This window comes from Canis lupus, chromosome 22 (assembly GCF_011100685.1).
Source record: "Canis lupus familiaris isolate Mischka breed German Shepherd chromosome 22, alternate assembly UU_Cfam_GSD_1.0, whole genome shotgun sequence".
In the NCBI taxonomy this organism is placed as follows: Eukaryota; Metazoa; Chordata; class Mammalia; order Carnivora; family Canidae; genus Canis; species Canis lupus.
The window spans coordinates 32,121,756-32,142,418 of NC_049243.1; the positions used below are offsets into that span (position 1 = coordinate 32,121,756).

Below are 20,663 nucleotides of genomic sequence, written 5' to 3' on the forward strand. Positions count from 1 at the left end.
GATTCAATAATTCAGCACACTAACAATATCTGAAGGGAATGCAGACAGGTTAATGGGTGGTTGTGGACATGGATACCACAAAACCATCTCCATTCAGCACAGCAGGACTCCACTGCAGATAAACCTGAAATGAAAGCCAAAGGCTAGTCCCTTTGGCCAATAGAATTCTACAGCACTTGATTATAACAACTTCTCATACTGCTGGCATGGATCTCATCTCCTTTCCTAGATTGAAAAATCCTAGAGATTTGCCTTTTTCTCCTATGCTTTATCTTGCTGGATGAAAGAAAGAAAAATTTAAAAATACTCTTTTGCATAGAGTATTCTAAAATAGCTACTCAAAGGCTTCTTTGGAATTAGTCATTAAGTCCTTAACTATTTACAATCTTAAAAATCAGAGCATGGTAGTACTAGAAAAAATATGTTCCAAACCTTTCATTTTATAGGCAGGGAATTGGATACATGTTTTTTCTTATGCATATAGGGCAGTCACTGACATAAGCTTAAGAAAAAATCATGGCAAACCACAAAGCAGAGAAATAGAAACACATCCTTTAAATTGATGTCACTCTTCTACAAGAAGATGCAAACTCATACAGAAGCACTACAGTCTCCAATTATGGTCACAAATGGAACCACCTGATATTTCTTGGCAATTAATGATATTTAAGGAGAAAAAAGTTTAGCCACTGCTTATAAATGCTCATCCAGAGATTTTTGTACTTTTCAAAAATCTTCTAATGAGTCAAGATAATATGGCTATTTATATTTTTGAAGGTACTTAAAATACAGAATTTTAAAAACAACCACAACTTACTTCCTTTAACTTATCCACATCATCTTTTACTTTTTCATAGATTTCATTAGCTGTTCTAAGTTTTTTCTTCCACTCTGCCTCAGTTTCTGGGCCAATTTTACTTGGATTATCTGCAACTGGATGTTTATCTTCATTTTGGTTGCCTTGCATCACAGCTAAAGGATCCAGAATAGTTTTGATTTGTGACTCCAAGCTGAGATTTTTACTCTTAAGATCTTCTACTTCTTTCTGCAGACAATCTATTTCATCCTGAAAAAGAATTGCATGGCCATTATTAGACAGACACAGATTAAACACATATGTATGCTAACTTGAAGTCAATGTGTTTTTAAATTTTATACTCCCAAATTCTATAGGTATACAGATTCATTATGCATCAGAATGGGTTGTGTGGGCAGAAAGTCACATACAGTTGAAATTCTCAAATGTATTTGACTCTGATAAAAACTGGCATTTCCATTGCTTTCATTTTAATTCAGTGACAGTTTGTGGTTAAAAAAAATATAGAAACATTGGGGCGCCTGGGTGGCTCATTAGGCTGAGCATCTGACTTTCGGTCTCAGCTCAGAACTTAATCTCAAGGATGTGAGTTCAAGCCATGTTGGGCTCCATGCTGGGTGTGGAGCCTACTAAAAAAATAATAAGTAAGTAAGTAAGTAAGTAAGTAAGTCAAATCTTTGATTTTATTGAAGATATCCAGAAAACAAGTCACATGAATTCAGCAAGGAAGCAGATTCTGCAGAAGAAAATTCTGAAGAAGAGGATGTTTAATTGTTTTAGTGAAGCAAATTGAAAAAAACAGTGTTGATCAAGATCACAATAGTTTTGATGTTTACATTTTTGTTTCTGCATTTGAAGTAGGAGTTTACATTCCTATATCATATCCATCCCTATACCATATAGGTTTACTGTAATACCATATCCATCCACTTTCCATTCAGAATAATATATGTAGTTAATTTGGATATGAATATTAAAACATCATGTTGTGCTCCTTAAACACATACAATTTTTAGATTTTATTCATTTATTTATTTATTTGAGAGAGAGAGAGAGAGAGAGTGCGAGTGTGGACATGTGTGTGCACACAAGCCAGAGGAGGGACAAAAGGAGAAGGACAAGCAGACTCCCCGCTGAATGGAGAGCCCTAAATGGGGCTCCATCCCAGGACTCTGAAATCATGACCTGAGCCAAAGTCAGATGCTTAACTGACTGAGCCACCCAGGTGCCCCAAATATATACAATTTTTATTAAAAAACAAAAACAGGGGCAGCCCTGGTGGCTCAGCTGTTTAGCACCACCTTCGGCCCGGGGCCTGATCTTGGAGACCCGGGATCGAGTCCCGCGTCGGGCTCCCTGCATGGAGCCTGCTTCTCCCTCTGCCTGTGTCTCTGCCTTTCTCTCTCTCTCCCTGTGTCTCTCATGAATAAATAAATAAAAATCTTAAAAAACAAACAAACAAACAAAGACACCAAAAAAACCCACAAAAAACCCAAAAAACCCCGCACTGGTTAACATAAAAAAAACAAATTAGAAAGTAGCATATTTCACACCAAAATCATTTTGCTGGCAGTTGACATAGGTATATTTATCTTACAAAAACTAATCAGACACAGAATTCTGAGGCAATTTATAGACAAACAAAATGGAATGAAAGTTATAGTCACTATTTACCAGAGCATTCACAATGCCCTGTGGGGGCTGAAGACTGACTTTCACAAGAGGGTTTATCTCCCAACTTGAGGGAGCAAATACCTACACAATGATGTGTCCGTTGAGGACAAATCTAAAACTAAAAAAAAAAAAAGGAAAAAAAATGCTTACATTTGTTCCTATCTTCTATCTGAAATAGAAAAGGGAAAAAGAAGATATATTTTTAAGTACGCTCCACACCTAACATAGGCCTTGAACTCAGGACCCTGAGATCAAGAAGCACATGCTCTACTGACTGAGCCAGCCAAGTACCCCTCAAATAAGATATTTTTTAAATGGCATTTAAAGTAAGTTTTCACTGGATGTGTACTGTAAAAAGTCCAGAGACTGAGATAGCTGTTTTACCTTGAATTCAATGTTGTCCTCATTTAAATTATAATTCTTATTTACCTCATACTCTTTGTGGAGTAACTCAAGTCTAGTTTTCCGAAGGTGCTTCCTGACTGTATGGCTTAGCATAGGTTCACTTTCACTTGTTCCTCCTACAGGGGGGAAAAAAAAATCTAACTTTCATTCCAATTTAGGCAGTATGAAAACAAAGATAAATGGTTTTCTTATTGTCTTGTATAGTTCTTCAGCTTAATTTCTACCTTTTCCCTTATATACACACTTGGGGCTATCACCTAGTCCTTTTCTTGATCTCAACCTTGAGAAAAGATAAATATCAAATAACACCATAAAAAATATCTTCAGTAAAATATCTGGGTGATTACTTACCTGTGTATCTTATTATAATAAACGCAATGAAGGCAAAGGCTGTATGTTGTTAATTATCACATTTGGACTACTCCAAATTTGAATACAAGACAACTGTTAAATGATAATAAAACCAATGATTTTATTTATATTTAACCAATAATTATATATATATTATCCATATTATCAATTTAAATTTCAGTTGTCAAATATTTATATATATCTTAATATGATCTCATATATTATAATATATATTATTATAACCAATGTATTCAAACATATCTAGTTACTGGTAACACAAGTGAAAAGATTAATGCATCTTTTTACTGAATCTAACAACCCAGTTGCAATGGATTATGAATCACAGCATTGACTGTATGTCTGTAATTCAATACAAATATACTTAAAATGAATTCTTCCTGAGAGCTCTTCATTTATGCTGTGGTTACTTTCTTGTACTTCTTAGTATCACCATAGCAAAGGCATTTTACAGATGCTCATTTTCAGGACGTTCTATCCAAATCGAAGGGTGAAAGAACTATTTTACTTAAGAGAATTTATGAAATATCACTTAGATACGAATGAAGGCAGGAGAAAGGATGTGAAGAAAAGCCGAGGAAAACACATTCAAATTATTTTAATCATCAAAGTTCACTGCAGAAAAATACTCCTCCAGCAGATTTCACCCAGGTACCGAGAAGGAAACCTTGACACAATTTCTGATTTCCCCTTCAGATTTCTTAGTCCCAAAGTCCTACTAGTTCTTCGTTTATCCTAGTATCTATCTTCCTTTCCATTTCCACTGTAAAAATCTTAAGTCCATTTTCCCTAAATTGGGACTATTAAAATGTCTTCTTATGTTTTCTGAAAAGTGTTTTCTATACATAGCAAATGAGAGATTCACTTTAAATTTTTCCTAAAACAGAAACAAATAATTTTAATTTCTGCAATCTAAGTAAGATAACTTATATGAACAGAATAAAATCCAAACACTAAAAGAGCTCTTTAAATGTTTAATTTTTCAAGGATCTTCTAGTTCAACTTTTATTGTCCCTTTTATCCACACTGGTATGGCACTGAATGTTCTTTTTTATCCTTAAACCAGACTCACATTCTCCCTTAACTGGCTAGAGCCTCCTACATGACCTACTCACACAATGTCTTTCCGCTTCAGCCCAACCCGCATATCATCACCCCAGTAATATTCCTCAAGCACATTTTGGATCTTGCCACTTCCCTGTTCAAAACCATCAGCTCACTTCACCCTTATTCTCACCCATAGAGCCAGTCCATGAATGAGTTTATTACTCAAGATTCCATGCACTAAAGTCTCAAATTTATCTTTTCATCATTATTTCAGTAGTCAGACCCAAACTAAACTACTGATCATTTATTTCTAAAAACATGCTTTGTATTTTCCTACTTCTGATCTTTAGGTCATGCTATTCCCTCTGTATGAAATGCCCTCCCCAATCTTTACCAGTTGAAATTTTATCCATCTTTCAATCTCTTAAGGCTACCTGCTTTATGAAGCCTTTCTTGATGTTCCCAGCTGAACTTCTTTGCCTGAACTCTACGGGCCTCTTTTGACCTTTAGCATCTGCTGCTTTAAACCATTAATATTTTGGTTCACATGCACAGCCTCTACCAGAATGTTAGTTCCAGGAGGCTCTAAGAGTTCTCATAGTGGCTAGTGCCCCTCATGTGCTTCACTTACAGATTATACAAAATGACCAATCCATCCAGAATATTGGCAAAATGACATCAGTGAAAATTGTCTATTTTAGTCTTCCTCCAAGTATACATTATTTAGAAATAGTTTCAAATTTGTTTTCATGTGTTTATAAAATAGGCCCTTACCAATAATCTCTTTGCAAGGATTTTCAGGTGTGATGGGAACTCTGCAAGCTGGACACTGGCTATTATTCTTCAACCACAAATCGATACAAATTGAACAAAACACATGGTTGTTGATGCATATAACAGGCTGGCGTACCTTTGAAAAAAGAAACATTACTTTTAGTACAGGGCAATAGTCAGAGTTAGTATCTCAATTGGTTTAGTTTATAATTTTTTTTTTTTTTTTTTTTTTATTCATGATAGGCACATAGTGAGAGAGAGAGAGGCAGAGACACAGGCAGAGGGAGAAGCAGGCTCCATGCACCGGGAGCCCGACGTGGGATCCGATCCCGGGTCTCCAGGATTGTGCCCTGGGCCAAAGGCAGGCGCCAAACCGCTGCGCCACCCAGGGATCCCTCAATTGGTTTAGTTTAGAGCAAACAAATAGTTTCTCTAGAGTATAGCAGAGTAAGTGCTTTAAGAGGAAATTATCCAGGATTTATAAAAATGCTGGTTTATAATTTAAACATCAAACAATGCTGACAGAAATACTGACATACGCTAAATAGAAAAATCTTTGACTCCATTTTAACAAGCACAAATATTAATACTTTAGATTTATACTGTCTTCTATTTTACAAAGGGCTTTCACATGCACTTTCTCTCTCTCTTTGCTTTTGTTTTAAATAGTCCTCCTGTGAGGTAAACACAGTAAATATACCTCACAAATAAGGAAACCAAAATGTGAAGAAATTAGGTGGCTCAGTCAGGATTAACTAGGTGTTCTGACTGTGTGTGGTTGTCTTATAAGACAGAAAATAGAAGAAACAAGTTACTTTAGTTTTCTGATATTGTGTTTGTTTACACATTTAATGTCTATCTTTCCTATTAAAAAGGAAGCGGCATGAGAGCAAGAACTTCCTTCATCTCATTCATTCCTAAGAAGACAGCCTAGTACACAGTAGGTACTCAATAAAAATTAGTTGAAGTAACTGCTATTAATTCAGTATTTAACACGAATTAGGGAATATAGCCAGAAGGAACAATAATTTAATATTCTTCAAGTAGCAAAAATTTTAAAATAAAACCCAAAATGACACAAAAATGCTTAGGCTCTCACTTGATTCACAAGGTAATGTTACTGTGGGACTCAGAACACTTTATAGCATTGTCAGTATTTTCCTGTCCTAATGATAATAAAAATGCCATTTTATAGTCTTTCTGCACTAGAGTCAGAAGATCAAGAGGAAGCAAAGAAAGTGGAGGGAGAAGGGAAGAGACAGAACTACCACAAACCACTTTCTGCAGAGAAAATGCTTGTGCTGTTGTACCTCTTGCCTCAGAAAGATAGTATTCATTAATTTGAAAGAAATCACAGATGTATGGTAATCCACGACAGGCAAGTAATTATTTTAAGTCTCACTGTAAAGAACTTCCTGGTCTTAGTCTGGCTTTCCAAACACTGAGATGGCTCCTTGATTATGAACATTAACATATGAAAACTAAACAGAGAAGATAATTTACCATGCATTTAGACTTCCTCTTGGAGAAAAATCAATTCTAATTCATTCAGTTCAGCTGATTTGACAGAGCTGATATGAATGAATGAATGAATGAATGAATGAGACCATGAAGGACAGCTTCTCAAACTCTTCCAAAGTATTCCTACCTACAACAAGGAGTGAATGCTTATCTAGAAGGTATTCCTGGTCAGTCTCAAAAGGCAGATAAGTCTAAATTTCCTTTACAGGAATTTAATTCCTTTAAAAGGAATTAAAAAAAGTTTTTTCCTAAAACTGTTTTTTCCTAAAAAGTCATGTGATTTGTCCAAGTCTAAACCATCATATATTTATGGGTGTTTTCATTTCATCTTTAAAGTCATGAAATAGGGGTGCCTGGGTGGCTCAGTCTGTTGAGCATCTGCCTTCGGCTGGGGTTATGCTCCCAGAGTCCTGGAATCTGACCCATATCCTGCTCCTGCTCAGCGGGGGAACCTGCTTTTCCCTCTCCCTCTGCCTGCCACGCCTCTTGCTTGGGCTCTCTCTCTGTTTGCCTCTCTCCCCCTGTCAAATATGTAAATAAAATCTAAAAAAAAAAGAATAATAAATTTTTAAAAATAAAGTCATTTAATGTTTTTAAAAATAAAAAAATTCTCAAACTAAGTACCAGAAAGATACTGCCATATCTGTCCTAGAGCTTCATTCAACATACACACACAAACAAACACACACACACACACACACACACACACCCTAATTCCTACAATACTCCCAGAGGTAGATATACCCCCTAAAATTAAGAAACTCAACTAAAAAAAGAGAAGTTATCCCCTTGGACTTTTAGAAGCAGTGATTTATTTTATTTTTTTAGTCATGAGTTCATCTAAAATGGATGAAAACCAATGGTCAAAACATAAAACTGCACATCTAAAAAGATTCAAGATGTTCTCCTACCCTTATAGGCTTCCTTCATTAGAAGCACATTTAAAGGAAGCAGTATTTTCAGGCAGCCCAAGTGGCTCAGCGGTTTAGCACCGCCTTCGGCCTGGAGCATGGTCCTGGGGACCTAGGATCTAGTCCTGTCGGGCTCCCTGCTTGGAGCCTGCTTCTCCCTCTGCCTGTGTCTCTGCCTCTCTCTGTCTCTCTCTCATGAATGAATAAATAAATAAAATCTTTTAAAAAATAATAAATAAATAAAGGAATCAGTATTTTCCATGTAATTCCTTCCACAACAAAGATTATCTCCCCAATCTAAAAGTGGTTTTGGATAACTTAGTGATTGGTACTATCATTAACTAAGGTGAGGAAGAGGAGGTCTCACATGTGGTAGAAATCAAGAATTCTGTTTTGGCCATGTTAAAACTGTGATGCCAGGTAGACTTGTAAATAGATAAGGCAGAGTCTGAGAATCACCAGCATACAAAATGATGGCATTTAAATCCACAGGACTAAGAAGATCCCTCCATGGGCAGAGTGGCTGGAGACAAGGCACTCCAGCAAGCAGAGGAAGGAAAAGGAAAAGCAATCAGCAAAGGGGGACTAGGAAGGAGGGGCCTATGCTAGAGGACAGGAGAGTATGGTCTTAAACAGAAGCCAAGAAAAGAAGTTTTCGAAGAGGAAGTCAGTGGCCAAGCATGTCAAATAATAAGAGAATGAGCTTGGGGCGCCTGGGTGGCTCAGCTGGCAAAGTGTCAGACTCTTGATTTCAGCTCAGGTCATGATCTCAGGGTTGTGAAATGGGGCCCTGCATCAGGCTCCTGGCTAGGCATGGAGCCTGCTTCCCTCTTTCCTTATCTCTCTGCCCCACCCCTCTCCATCTCTAAAAGAAAGAGAGAGAGAGAGAGAGAGAGAGAATGAGAATGAGCTTGATATGAACAGAGAAAATAACTATGGGATTTAATTGCACGGAAGTCATTGTGATCTGTTACTGACAAACACTGACAGTTTCAGGAAATGGTAGGAATAGAAACTTGATTGAAGGCTGAGAGAGAGGGAATGGTTAAGTGATGACACAGAATATAGACAATTCCTTCATGTTTTGCTATAAAGGAATGAGCATAAAAATAAAGACCATGGTAAGAAATGACAATGAGAACGATACAGTAAAGAGGGCATATTAATGATGGAGGAAGAAGAGGAGGATTAGAGCCATAGGCAGCAAAGTCCCTAAGAAGTCAAGATGGAATGAAATCCAAAGCACAAAGCAGAGGTTTTGGCTTGTATGGGACTGAGGATCTATCTTTCAGTGTAACAAAAGGGAAAGCCAGGGAAGTGAGAAAAAATGCAAAGGAGCTGAAGATCTGTTGATGGAAAAATGAGAGAACTCATGTTCTAAAATTCCAATTGCTTATATTTTATTGTTAAATATGAGGTGAGGTTACCAGCTGAAAGTGAGAAGTGGGTAGGGCTATCAACTTGAGAAAACAGAAAAAGCAGCTATTTTGAAAAGACGGTAAATTTACTAGAAATTTATATGTAGCAGGACTACCAAACATTGTTGAGTTCCTATTTGAGATCTAAGATTTTGACTATAAACCAAAACCAAATTAACACTAGTGTGTATTTTTATTTTTTTAAGTCATTCTTTTTTTTTTTTTAAGATTTTATTTATTTATTCATGAGAGACACAGAGGGGGAGAGAGAGAGAGAGAGAGAGAGAGAGAGGCAGAGACACAGGCAGAGGGAGAAGCAGGCTCCATTCAGGGAGTCCAACGTGGGACTCGATCCCGGGTCTCCAGGGTCAGGCCCTGGGCTGAAGGCAGCGTTGAGCCACCCAGGCTGCCCTAGTGTGTATTTTTCTTACCAATTTTTACCTGTGCAGTTTTACGTGGGAAGCAAATGAATAGTTGGGTTTACCCAGAGTTGGATTTTTGCCAAGGAGAAAGAGAGAGACAAGAGACTGATGATAATAAATGACCATGGCTAACAAGGGACATGAGTATATGAATGGTAATGATGACAGTGAAAAAGTGATATTCATAAGTCAACAAATTGGTCTGGATAAGACTAAAGTAATGCTGGAGAGTAGGTATGATGAAAAGAGGATCAGAGTGAGATGCTTACAGTCAAAATACTGGAGGTGGTACAGCTCCTTTCTCTAATGTTTTTTTCCTGGGCCATCTTATCTGGCATAGTTCTATTTTCTCTCTTAATATCATGTATCGCATGTTAACATATTTTCTATGACAACTCCTGAGAATCCTCTGTAACTGGACCTCAGTAAATGGCAAAGCTTAGGCTTTGAGAGACAAACTCCAGCTCTGCCACTTGAGCTGTTTGACCTTGGGTAAGCCCTTTAGTTACAATGAGCATAGGTTTCGGTCTCTAAAGATAGTGATTTAACTTAGTACACTCTTTTCATTCAGACATTAAGATTTAATAATGTAAATATATAAACATAGAGGGTTCCACATAGCAATCTCTCAAAAAAAGAAAAAAAGAAAAGATAATATTACCATTATCTCTGTGCCTCAGAGCCAACTCCTGTAAGGATCCTGGAGCTGCCTCAATCATAACATATCCAGACCCAAACTTGGCCTACTCCACACATTTGCTCCTCTTCTGGCACTCCTTATCTAAGTTAATGGCACTACCACCTCATTACTTGGGCTAAAATACAACCGTCTCTGACTCACCCTTTTTACTTAGCCTCACCATCCAATCAATTGGTCACCAAATCCTGGTATCATATATCAAGTCTAAGTAGCCAGAGATTTTAAGATGCACCATTATTTTATGTACCACTAAGAAAAAAGAATGAAAAATGCTGCCAATTACTATAAGATGCCATCATTTGTAAGGTACAGCCAGGTTTCAAAAAAGCTATAATGTGAAAAAATTACATCCTAGGATTGTCAAAATATGTCAAATCTACCTCTAAATGTTTTTGTTTTGTTTTATTTTACCTATCATCTATCCCTTCTTTTCCATCTTCACCTCAATAATGAGTTCAGGCTCTCATTCCTTCAGCTATGGATCTATTGTAGTGACCTCCTCCCAAGCTTCCTGGGAGGAAGTGAATTTGAAAAATATTCACTTCTGTCCACCCTTCAAACTGATGCAGAACTATCTTTCTACAATATGGATCAGCAGTGTTCACTGCTCTCCTGCAAAACGCAATGATTTTTCCCTGTTCACAGTTTTAAGAATAGCATTCAAAGAACAACATAATCTGGTTCTTAAACAGCCCTTTTATCTGCTATTTCAATACTGATCTTCTATTTCAATACTTGATATAACCTACACTTCAACCACACAGATCTACTGGATGTTCACCAAATTAACAAGAACAGTGGAGGCTTCTTGTTTACCATGCTCTCATTTCTTAGCTTAATAAATCTTCTTGGCCTCCAGCTTCCCCAATCAGAATTCTTTCCACCTTTTAAGATGAAAATCAAATGTTACCTCTTCTGCAAGGCCTTCATGAATCCTTTTTAGAATCCTTTGCAGAATAAGGTCTTTGTCTGATTTTCATAAGGGTACTCCTTAAGCATTGATTTCCCTGTTAGATTTCAGGCTCCTTGGGGGTAGGGGATGAGCATGCTCATCTTTGTACCCAACTACAGCACCTGATTTAATGCTCTGCACACTCTTAAGATTTTAAAAAGTGAATTTTGATGTAGTAAGATGAAAGATTAAGATAATGTTCCTAAAAGTGTCTCAAGAAGCAAAAAGTCAATGGCTACTGCCAAACTGTGAAAAAGCAAAAGTTTAACCTTCCCATTTAATGGCCAAATTCTATAGAGTAACCACCACAGGGAGATAACTTAGTTCTCTCTGCTAAGACCATTGGCAATGCCACCCACAGGAGAATCAGTGTCACTGTTTGATACCTGATATTGTCACTGTCATTGTGTTGGAGTTTTGAAACAGTTGACTAATTCAGTTCTTTGGACCAAGTACTTACCAGATGACAATTTCTAAACAATGGTTCAAATTTAGCTTAGGAGAATAGAAATCTATAAAGAAGAAATAACTACTAAAACAAATTACCTGTTATTTGTTTGACTGTAACGTTCAGGAGCAAAATGCAAAGAATCTAGCTTTCCCTCAATTCCTGTCTAGCTATCTTCCTCTACCCAGATCCTGGTATATACAGTACCTAAACACACACATAATTTTCCTTAATATAATCTTCTTGAGATAGAGAAATAGTCATAAGTTGCCTGTTATTAGACTGTATATCTATTTACTCTCAAATGAGATCTGTGGCATTAAAACAGTATTCTTATAAAATAAAAATGCTAGATGACAATGGCAAGTGACATGTACAATTCCAAACTCATCTGGAGTAAACATGTCGGAATGATACTCTAGGGCAATGCACCCTGAGGTTGGTGAGGAGGAGGGAGAGAAGAGAAAAGCAAGGTATGAAAAGTAGGCTCTGCTCATTGGAATGGGCCTGAGGGGGCAGTCCTAAGTGCAGAAAGATTAACTCTAAATCTGTAATTCTACTATGTTCTGTTCATTTCTTTTATTTGAAGATGTTTCAGTTTTAAGAGACCACTCTACCAACAAAGCTCCTTTCTTAAAAAATAGATGTACCTGAGAGAAGTCAAGAGGATTATTCATTATTAACCGTATTATCCTAGAATCACTTACTAGACGTTATTATACATTGGCTTAGGACAAGGTTTTTCAACTTCAGCACTACTGACATTTTGGACTGAGGATCTTTTTGTTGTAGGGAGTTCTCCTGTATACTGTAGAATGTTTAGCTAGCAGCATCCCTGAGTTCTACCCACTAACCATAACCAGCACACCCCTGGAGACAATCAGAAACATCTCTAGGCATTGCCAAATATGGGAGATGAAATCCACTCCCACCCCTTTGAGAATGAACCACTGATCTAGGGTAGTCACATGAATTTCCCTAACAACTTAATGACCCTGGTAGTATCAAATTCATTTTCAGCTGTGGAAATTGAGACTCAAGGAAATAATAATACAGGTTATATGTGGCAGACCAGTATTCAACCAACATTCAATATGACTCAAATGCAAATTGAGTGCTCTTTTAACTAAGAAATAGATTTTTCTTCCTTAGGACAGAGTTAGTAAATAACAGTCTGAGAGGAAGAAATAGAGGGCACATGCTCAAAGAACCAAGAGATTAGGATCAAGACTCTAGGATCAGTAGGGGCTATTGAAAAGGAGCACTGATGGAGGTGATGCGACAGAAAGGCAACTAAACCAACTGGCCTGGCAATTACACTTAAACTCAACTCCTCAGTCTTTTATCATCTTTACTAAAGACTAGTGCTAATCTTTCTTCAAAAAATATTATTTCTTGCACCTATGTCAAAATTTTATGGGTTTCATGAGGCAAGACCTAGAAACACCATGAAAAAGAAGACTGAGGTATAGAAATCATGGTAATAGCTCACCCCACCCCAAACTGGGAATTTGGAAACTTCAAAGTAAAACTTTTGGATTATTCTGCTTTGTTTCAAGAAATCTTTGGCTCTGGGCTAAAATTTAGGCTCTAGACTTTAAAACTGTGCTCCTGAACTAAGTTGCTTAAGGCCTATTCGCTTGGGTCATATTCATTTATGTCTAGGTAAAAGGAAAGATTTTGCCTCTCCTACCTAGAACGCTTTTAGGAATCTTATTTGTTTAGTAAACATGCCAGCTATTACATATCAACCTTAAGATTATTAGGATATATCAATATAAAAAATTTATTACACTCTAAGTATGTTAAAAAACTCACAATATTGATATACAGTTTTTCAAGTATCTTCATTCTTCAAACTTAATTTGGAAAAGAGAAAAAAATGTAGTCCATATGGCTTTCTTCAAAGCAAATTACTTGTGACAGTTATGTATAAGACTGGTTCTTAAATCCACTCTTAGGAACTGAGAGGCAATCAGGACTCAAACCTGGACTCAGTGTACCGAGGTTGATGACATGCTGGCCAATCAACAAACAGCCTCTGATGAACACTGATGAATGAATTTAGTCAACCTAGAATGAGGATTCTAAGTTGTATAAGGCTTTGTACCTAGACTGACCTTGTCAACATTTTTAATCAACTATATGGGTATAAAGCAGGGCAAGTAGTCCTCTCTGAAGGAAAAAAAAAAAAAAAAAAGGATTCTTCCTATAGTACTCTTAGCTGGAAACAATCCACTCTATTACTGGACTCTATAAGAGAGAGACACCCCACATCTACAGAAGCTGATTTCATCTCAGATTATATCAGCTAGAGAGCTTGTCCTTACAAAAGTACAAATCTTAATATTATGCAGCTACATAAAGCTTGATTCCCTTCCAAACGAAAGACAGTTTATATTTAAAGATTCACTATCATGTCTATTCATTCCAACACAATTCCATTCCACTTACATTCAAACCTCAAATTCAACTCCTTTTCAAATGACTTCAAAATACTCTAGTTCATTTATATTTATCTTAAAGTGTGGTATCCTAAACTGGACTCATTCCCAAGTGAGGAATAACTGAACACGATATACTAATACCAAACAGCATCAGAAATCTAGTTGCTTGGCACTCCACTTCAGAATCTCCTTCATCCTTTTATAAAACTATGGGCCACATTGGGAGATACATCACTCATGGAAAAATGCAGACATAGTCAATAAATGTATTACATGCAGACAATCTTTTGATTTCACAGCTTGAATCCTAATTGAAGAGATAAATGACTAGAATTATCTAGAGATAAACTGGTCTAGCAATCTGGTGTCAGGACCAAAATGCCATTTAACATATCCTGAGTTAGATCATTTAACCGATATCCTGAACTAGTTCATTCCTGTATTTCTGCTTGCTGGCCCACGAGACCAGGGCAAAGCGAAAAATTAAGGAGGAACAAGCAAGAACACACATTACACATAACTCATCCCACAAGATGTGTACCTACCTTCTTCAAGCCACACAGAGCTCTTGTGATATTGGCAAGGTTGCTAAACATTATTGAACAGAGAATTCATCTTTAAGACTGAGGTACAGACAAGCAGAAAATGCAAAATGTCTGAACGTCCAATTTTAAGGATATGTGTAACCAAAAGACAAAATACTGACAATGTGCATACTTAGGCTATCTCCACTAATTTCTTACCTCTCCATTCTTCCCCATTCCAATCAGCATCTATATACATACATCTATTCAGATTTGAGATCTCTCCCATCCCCACCTTCTCCTTTAAAGTAATATGCACTGCTTTTTTGTTTGTTTGTTTGTTTGTTTACAGTAACCTTTCAGGAATAATGGCCCTTAATTCTGTTGAACAATCAAAAGGAAAGGATCTTGCTAATGGTGGTATTTAGGAACTATAATGAGGGTGGCAAAACAATGTTATCTGGGAGAGGGCTAAGCAGAATGGACCTTAGGTATATCCCAGAGTTGGCCAGAGATACTGTCAGGGAGGGGGAAGTGACATTGAGAACATGGTACTTAACTACCATAGGTCATGCTATCTCAAATACCCCTCAAATACTGGTATGTAGGGAGGGTAAATGGCCCAAGTATATCAGATTTGCTTTAACTATACAAAAGGCAACAGTTACAGGAACTAGTTAAGACCTCTGGACATACTGTGGCAATCTCTAGAACAAATAGGGTCCCACTCCATTGGGAAAGCAAATCTTCAAGTGAGTGCCCTGCCTCAGAAAGCAACTGGGAAGAACAGTTACTTGAAAGGCTGATTGCCTCAGATGAGGTCTGTCTCAGTGCCCGCACCAAAGGTAAACATTTATTGAATATTATTCTGTCCCAGACCTTATGCTAAGCACTATTATATGAATCACTTGATTTAATCATCCCAAAATGTGAGGAAGGGTGTTGCTACCATTACCAGTCCCATCTTTCAGATAAGGAGACTGCTATGAAAGAGGTTAAATAACTTGTGTCAGGTCACATAGCTAGTAAATCGAAGAAGCTAGAACTCATGCAGTCTGAACATACAACACAGGCCTTCAACCACCACACCTTTATGCCTCCATAGGAGACTGAAAAGGACACAAATAGTTCATCTTTTATTAGCATATTTCATTTCAGAACATAGCTAACCAACACAGGGGAAAAAAGAGAGAAAGGGAGGAAGGGAGGGAGGGAAGGAGACCCCAAGAGTGTCTGTCATGGAAGAGCTCATGCGAGTTTTTAGGAAGTAATCTACCAAAGACACAAATGGTAACAACAGAGGTTCAAACCAGAGACTGTAAGCCTTAGCTTTCTTAAGTTTAAAAATTTCTTTTTACAAAATGGGGCAAACAGCCTATCTCAGGCACTGGTGGGAGGAGTAAATGAAGTCCTTAAATACATACTAAAGCATTCTGCAATCTGCAAAGCACTATGCTCTACTAGGTATCATCTTTGTTACATACAAAAAAGCACAGGAATGGAAAATCAACCAGGCAGAGCACATTTTCAACACAGCTGCAAGAGCCTGTTAACTAAGTGAAACTAGGTAAAATGCATGCAACTAAACAAATGAAAATTATTTCCCAAAGATACCTTTATCAGGTTTTAAGTGCTGGGAGCAAGTTCACTCAGAATTTAACACATACATGTGGGAGCTTCATGTCAGGAGCCAAACGCAGCCCAGCAAACACAAACATCATCTCCTCCTCCTCCCAACTCTGTATGTAGGCAGTGGTAGCAAACTGCCAGCTCAAATACCCCCCTCCACGCAGCCATCCTTGATCTCCCCAGTCAGAATTGATCAAGCCATCCCCCTGTACGCTCTCACAGCACATCTGCTATTTCCCTGGCATTTCATTCTGAGGATTTCAAGTTATCCGTTGCTTCCAAGCCTGACTCGCTACCTTTTTTTTTTTTTTTTTTTTTTAAACTCAAGTGAATTCACACAGAATCCCAAACACCTAAGTAAGGCAGATAGATAGATGATCGTGTTGGCTGGCACTCAAATGTTTGCTCTAGGAAGTTTTTAGGTCTCAATTCTAAATCTGTGGCTGTCCTTTCAGTCTGCATTTTAAGATAAACACAGACACACCACAAATGTAAAAAAAAAAAAAAAAAAAAAAACAATTCAGGGTGGTGGGGAAAAAAAATCTGATTGTTCATGCATAGGATCTTCCTTTCTTGATCGATGTGTTATAAACATAAATACTCTTCTAAAAACCGAACAGAGGGGTACAAACGGAAAATGAGAGAGGGGACGAATGCCTCAGAGCCTTCAAAATTCCGTTTCTGATTCAGAACTACTCTTCCCTAACCTAGTTTCACAGACACGTTAGGCACCTCTTGCAACACAAAGGGAGGGTATTATTCTGTCTCATCACTGATCCGTCCCGGGAATCCAACGCCGGGCCTCTCTCGTTCTAAACACCACTGGGGGCGGGTTACGACTTACTTTTCAAATTTCGAAGCCAGGGAGAAGGCCACTCTCCAAAGGCTGGGCTAAGAAAAGGAGGGGCGGTTGGAAATGGAAAAGACCCCCCAACCAGCGCTGCAGGCGGGCCCAAGGGCACGAGCGCTCCGCCTGTGTAGGGGGCGAGGGGATCCTAGCAAGGCTCCCAGGAAACGTGCTTCAGGGGGCTGCACTACACACTAAACCGGGGGCGACGCGGCGTAAAACACTGTAGCGATTTCTTTTTGACGAGGCCTCCTCCGACGCCGGAGTCGACCCGGAGAGGCCGCCGGCGGAGGCACAACCGCCTGGCCGCCCTCCCTTCAGACCCCAGGCCGCTGTCATCCTCCTCCGAAAGGGCACACGGGTGAGCCCGGGAACCGCGCCGCGTTCCCTCCGTCCCCCAGGACGCGGCCTCCCGCCGCTTGAGGAGAACGCGAGCCGGCGCCTGCACCCATCTCGGCGCCCTCTCGCCCTGTCTCCGCCACACACGGGGACCGCCCTCGGCCCCGGAGGGCGACTTCATACCCGACCCTGTTTCCTAGAAGTGCCCAGAATCACCCATTACCTTCCCCAAGCAAATGTGGCACGTGATGGGCAGCGTGAGCGACAATGTAACGTTCTGCACGGTCTGAGCCATGGCAGCGTTCAGAAGCCCGCCAACACGGAAGTCCCGCCGACGGCGGCCTCTCGCCGCGTCTGGGGCCGCGCGAGGCCGGCTACGGCAGCCCGGCAGGGCCACAACCCGCCGGGGGAAGGAAACGAAAACGCGCTTTCGAAACGCGCGGCCCCACCGCGGCTTTTCCTTTCCTTCCTTCCTTCCTTCCATTAAAAAAAAAAAAAAAAGAAAAAAGAAAAAAGAAAAAAAATCCCGGGTTGGGGAGCTGCAAGATTCTTGAGAATGAGAAGGAAGGCAGGATACTACAGTACTACAGGCATCAATGGAAAATCTTGAAAGTTTAAAGGAAAGAGTAAAAGTGCAGAGCCCGGAGGAAGATGGGGAAGGAGATTTTCGAATGCCTTACTCTCTCTACCGGAGGGTGGGAGAGTTTTAGTTTTTTGTTTTTAAGGTTTTTTATTTATTTATTCATGATAGACAGAGAGAGACAGAGAGAGAGAGAGAGGGGAGGAGGGAGAAGCAGGCTCCACGCAGGGAGCCCGACGCGGGACCCGATCCCGGGACCCCAGGACCGCGCCCCGGGCCAAAGGCGGGCGCCGAACCGCCGAGCCACCCAGGGATGCCCGGGAGAGGTTTTTCGCCTAAAAATCAAACCCTACACAGTCTGCAAACACACGGCGCAGTCTAAACAGGAAAAGATGTTATCTACACATTTCAAGGTTTCGAAACAACTTTCTGCCGCTCTCGGATCTTTTTTTTTTTTTTTTTTTTTTCCATTTTCAAATGATGTAATGTCACTTAAAAAGCAGCAAACAGGGATGGTCTCTCGGCCTTTTGACGACGGCGTTTGGGTACATTGAAACGCAGCCTTCCCTGAAGACGTGCTTATGGTCGGCCCTCGCGTGCTTTCTGTCTAACCGAGGCTTGGGGGTCCCGCGCCGCGGACCCCGACTCACACCCCCCAGCGAGCAAGCTGCAGAGGGCCAGCCCGCCGCGCTCCCCGGAAGGCGCTTGCACACTTGCACGGGCGCTGAGAGCCTTCGTGTCAGGGGCACGTTGGATCGGATGGGTGTCGTTGTGCTGTAGAACTCGGAAGCACAGTGTGTGAGGTTCCTAAGTCAGCCTTTCCTACCAGTGAGACAGGAAAACCCGGGAAGTTCCTACACAAATCCTGACTGTAACAGATTTGGAAGTTAACGGCAACTCACTCTAAGTGACAAAGGGCCAGGGTAATTATGCCAACAGATACAATTGGGGAGTAGGGAGACTTAGAAACAAAGCCAATGGAAGGACTTGTAGTAATCTTTTGGGAAAAGAGACGGTATAGAAACGGGAAACAAGCGGTCAAAGGGAGGGGTTCTGGACCTGCGCCAGGAGAGTGGAATTCCCTGCGCCAACAACTTCGGGCTCTACTGGCTTCAGGCCATCTATTTAACCTCTCTGCTTCTTAGCTTCCTTCTTGCTAAAGTGTGTGTGTGTGTGTGTGTGTGTGTGTGTGTGTGTTCAATGAGGTCAATGTATGCTAACTATCATATTTCAAAGAAACAGATAATAGGGGCCCCGTGGGTGGCTCAGTCCGTTAAGCATCTGCCTTCAGCTTAGGTCGTGATCCCAGGGTTCTGGGGTGGAGCCCCACATCGGGCTCCCCGCTCAGCACGGAGTCTGCTCTCCCTCTCCCTCTGCTGTTCCCTCTGCTTGTGCTCACTCTCTCTGTGTCAAATAAATCAATAAATAAAATCTTTAAAAACAAAACAAAGATGGTGGGAACGTGAACTGGTGCAGCCACTCTGGAAAACTGTGTGGAGGTTCCTCAAAGAGTTAAAAATAGAACTGCCCTACCTACCACCCAGCAATTGCACTGCTGGGGATTTACCCCAAAGATCCAGATGCAATGAAACGCCGGGACACCTGCACCCCGATGTTTCTAGCAGCAAAGTCCACAATAGCCAAACTGTGGAAGGAGCCTCGGTGTCCATCAAAAGATGAATGGATAAAGAAGATGTGGTTTATGTATACAATGGAATATTACTCAGCCATCAGAAACGACAAATACCCACCATTTGCGTCAAGGTGGATGGAACTGGAGGGTATTATGCTGAGTGAAATAAGTCGATCGGAGAAGGACAAACATTATATGGTCTCATTCACTTGGGGAATATAAAAAGTAGTGAAAGGGAATAAAGGGGAAAGGAGAGAAAATGAGTGGGAAATATCAGGGTGACAACATGAGAGTCTCCCAACTCTGGGAAATGAAAAAGGGGTAGTGGAAAGGGAGATGGGTGGGGGGTTGGGGTGACTGGGTGACAGGCACTGAGGGGGGCACTTGAGGGATGAGCACTGGGTGATATGCTGTATGTTGGCAAATTGAAGTCCAATAAAAAATATACAAAATATAAATAAATAAAAAATAAAAGGTAAAAAAACAAAAACAAAGAAACAGACAATAATGAGACAGGACCAGACAGTAATTCACCTAAAGAAGCCCAAGTCCAGTTCTATATCAGCTGACAGATGACAGTGAGAATTCTTTCCAACAGCTTAAAACTTCATTTTCTAGGAATTGGAGGCCTCATGGGTTTGGAATTGGAGAACTAGGCAAAATAGTCATATCACTTGTCTGGTTAATGGCCACTTTTTTTTAATAAATTTATTTTTATTGGTGTTCAATTTGCCAACATATAGAATAAAATCCAGTGCTCATCCCATCAAGTGCCCCCGTCAGTGCCCGTCACCCAATCACCCCCACCCCCCGCCCACCTCCCTTTCCACTACCCCTAGTTTCGTTTCCCAGAGTTAGGAGTCTCTCATGTTCTGTCTCCCTCCCTGATATTTCCCACTCATTTTTTCTCCTTTCCCCTTTATTCCCTTTCACTATTTTTTATATTCCCCAAATGAATGAGACCATATAATGTTTGTCCTTCTCCAATTGACTTACTTCACTCAGCATAATAATGACCACTTTTTAAAAATGCCTGGCATAAAGTCACCTGGTTTGGTCATTTTCTGGCTGTTTGAAGTCATATGTTTCTTGGGGACTGGAGTTCACGTTTGCTTCCTGTCCCTGGCTGGAGCTCTCAGACTTCAGAATGAGATAGCTCCAGGTCATTCAAGTTTCACTTTTTCCTCATCTTGCTGTTGTTCTTCC

At 39.9% G+C, this 20,663-nt stretch overlaps 1 protein-coding gene across 1 annotated transcript in view; it reads right to left on the reverse strand.

The window, feature by feature from the left end:
* Nucleotides 1-17,623, reverse strand: part of OBI1 (ORC ubiquitin ligase 1) — a 41,176-nt gene extending 23,553 nt beyond the window's left edge. Inside the window, exons 1-4 of the mRNA XM_038569835.1 lie at nt 17,468-17,623; nt 5,087-5,222; nt 2,921-3,012; nt 818-1,066 (exon numbers count right to left, since the gene is read on the reverse strand). Of these exons, the coding sequence (XP_038425763.1) occupies nt 818-1,066; nt 2,921-3,012; nt 5,087-5,222; nt 17,468-17,539 (549 nt within the window). The 5' untranslated portion in view covers nt 17,540-17,623. The remainder of the gene's footprint in view (nt 1-817; nt 1,067-2,920; nt 3,013-5,086; nt 5,223-17,467) is intronic.
* Nucleotides 17,624-20,663: the final 3,040 nt, after the last annotated feature.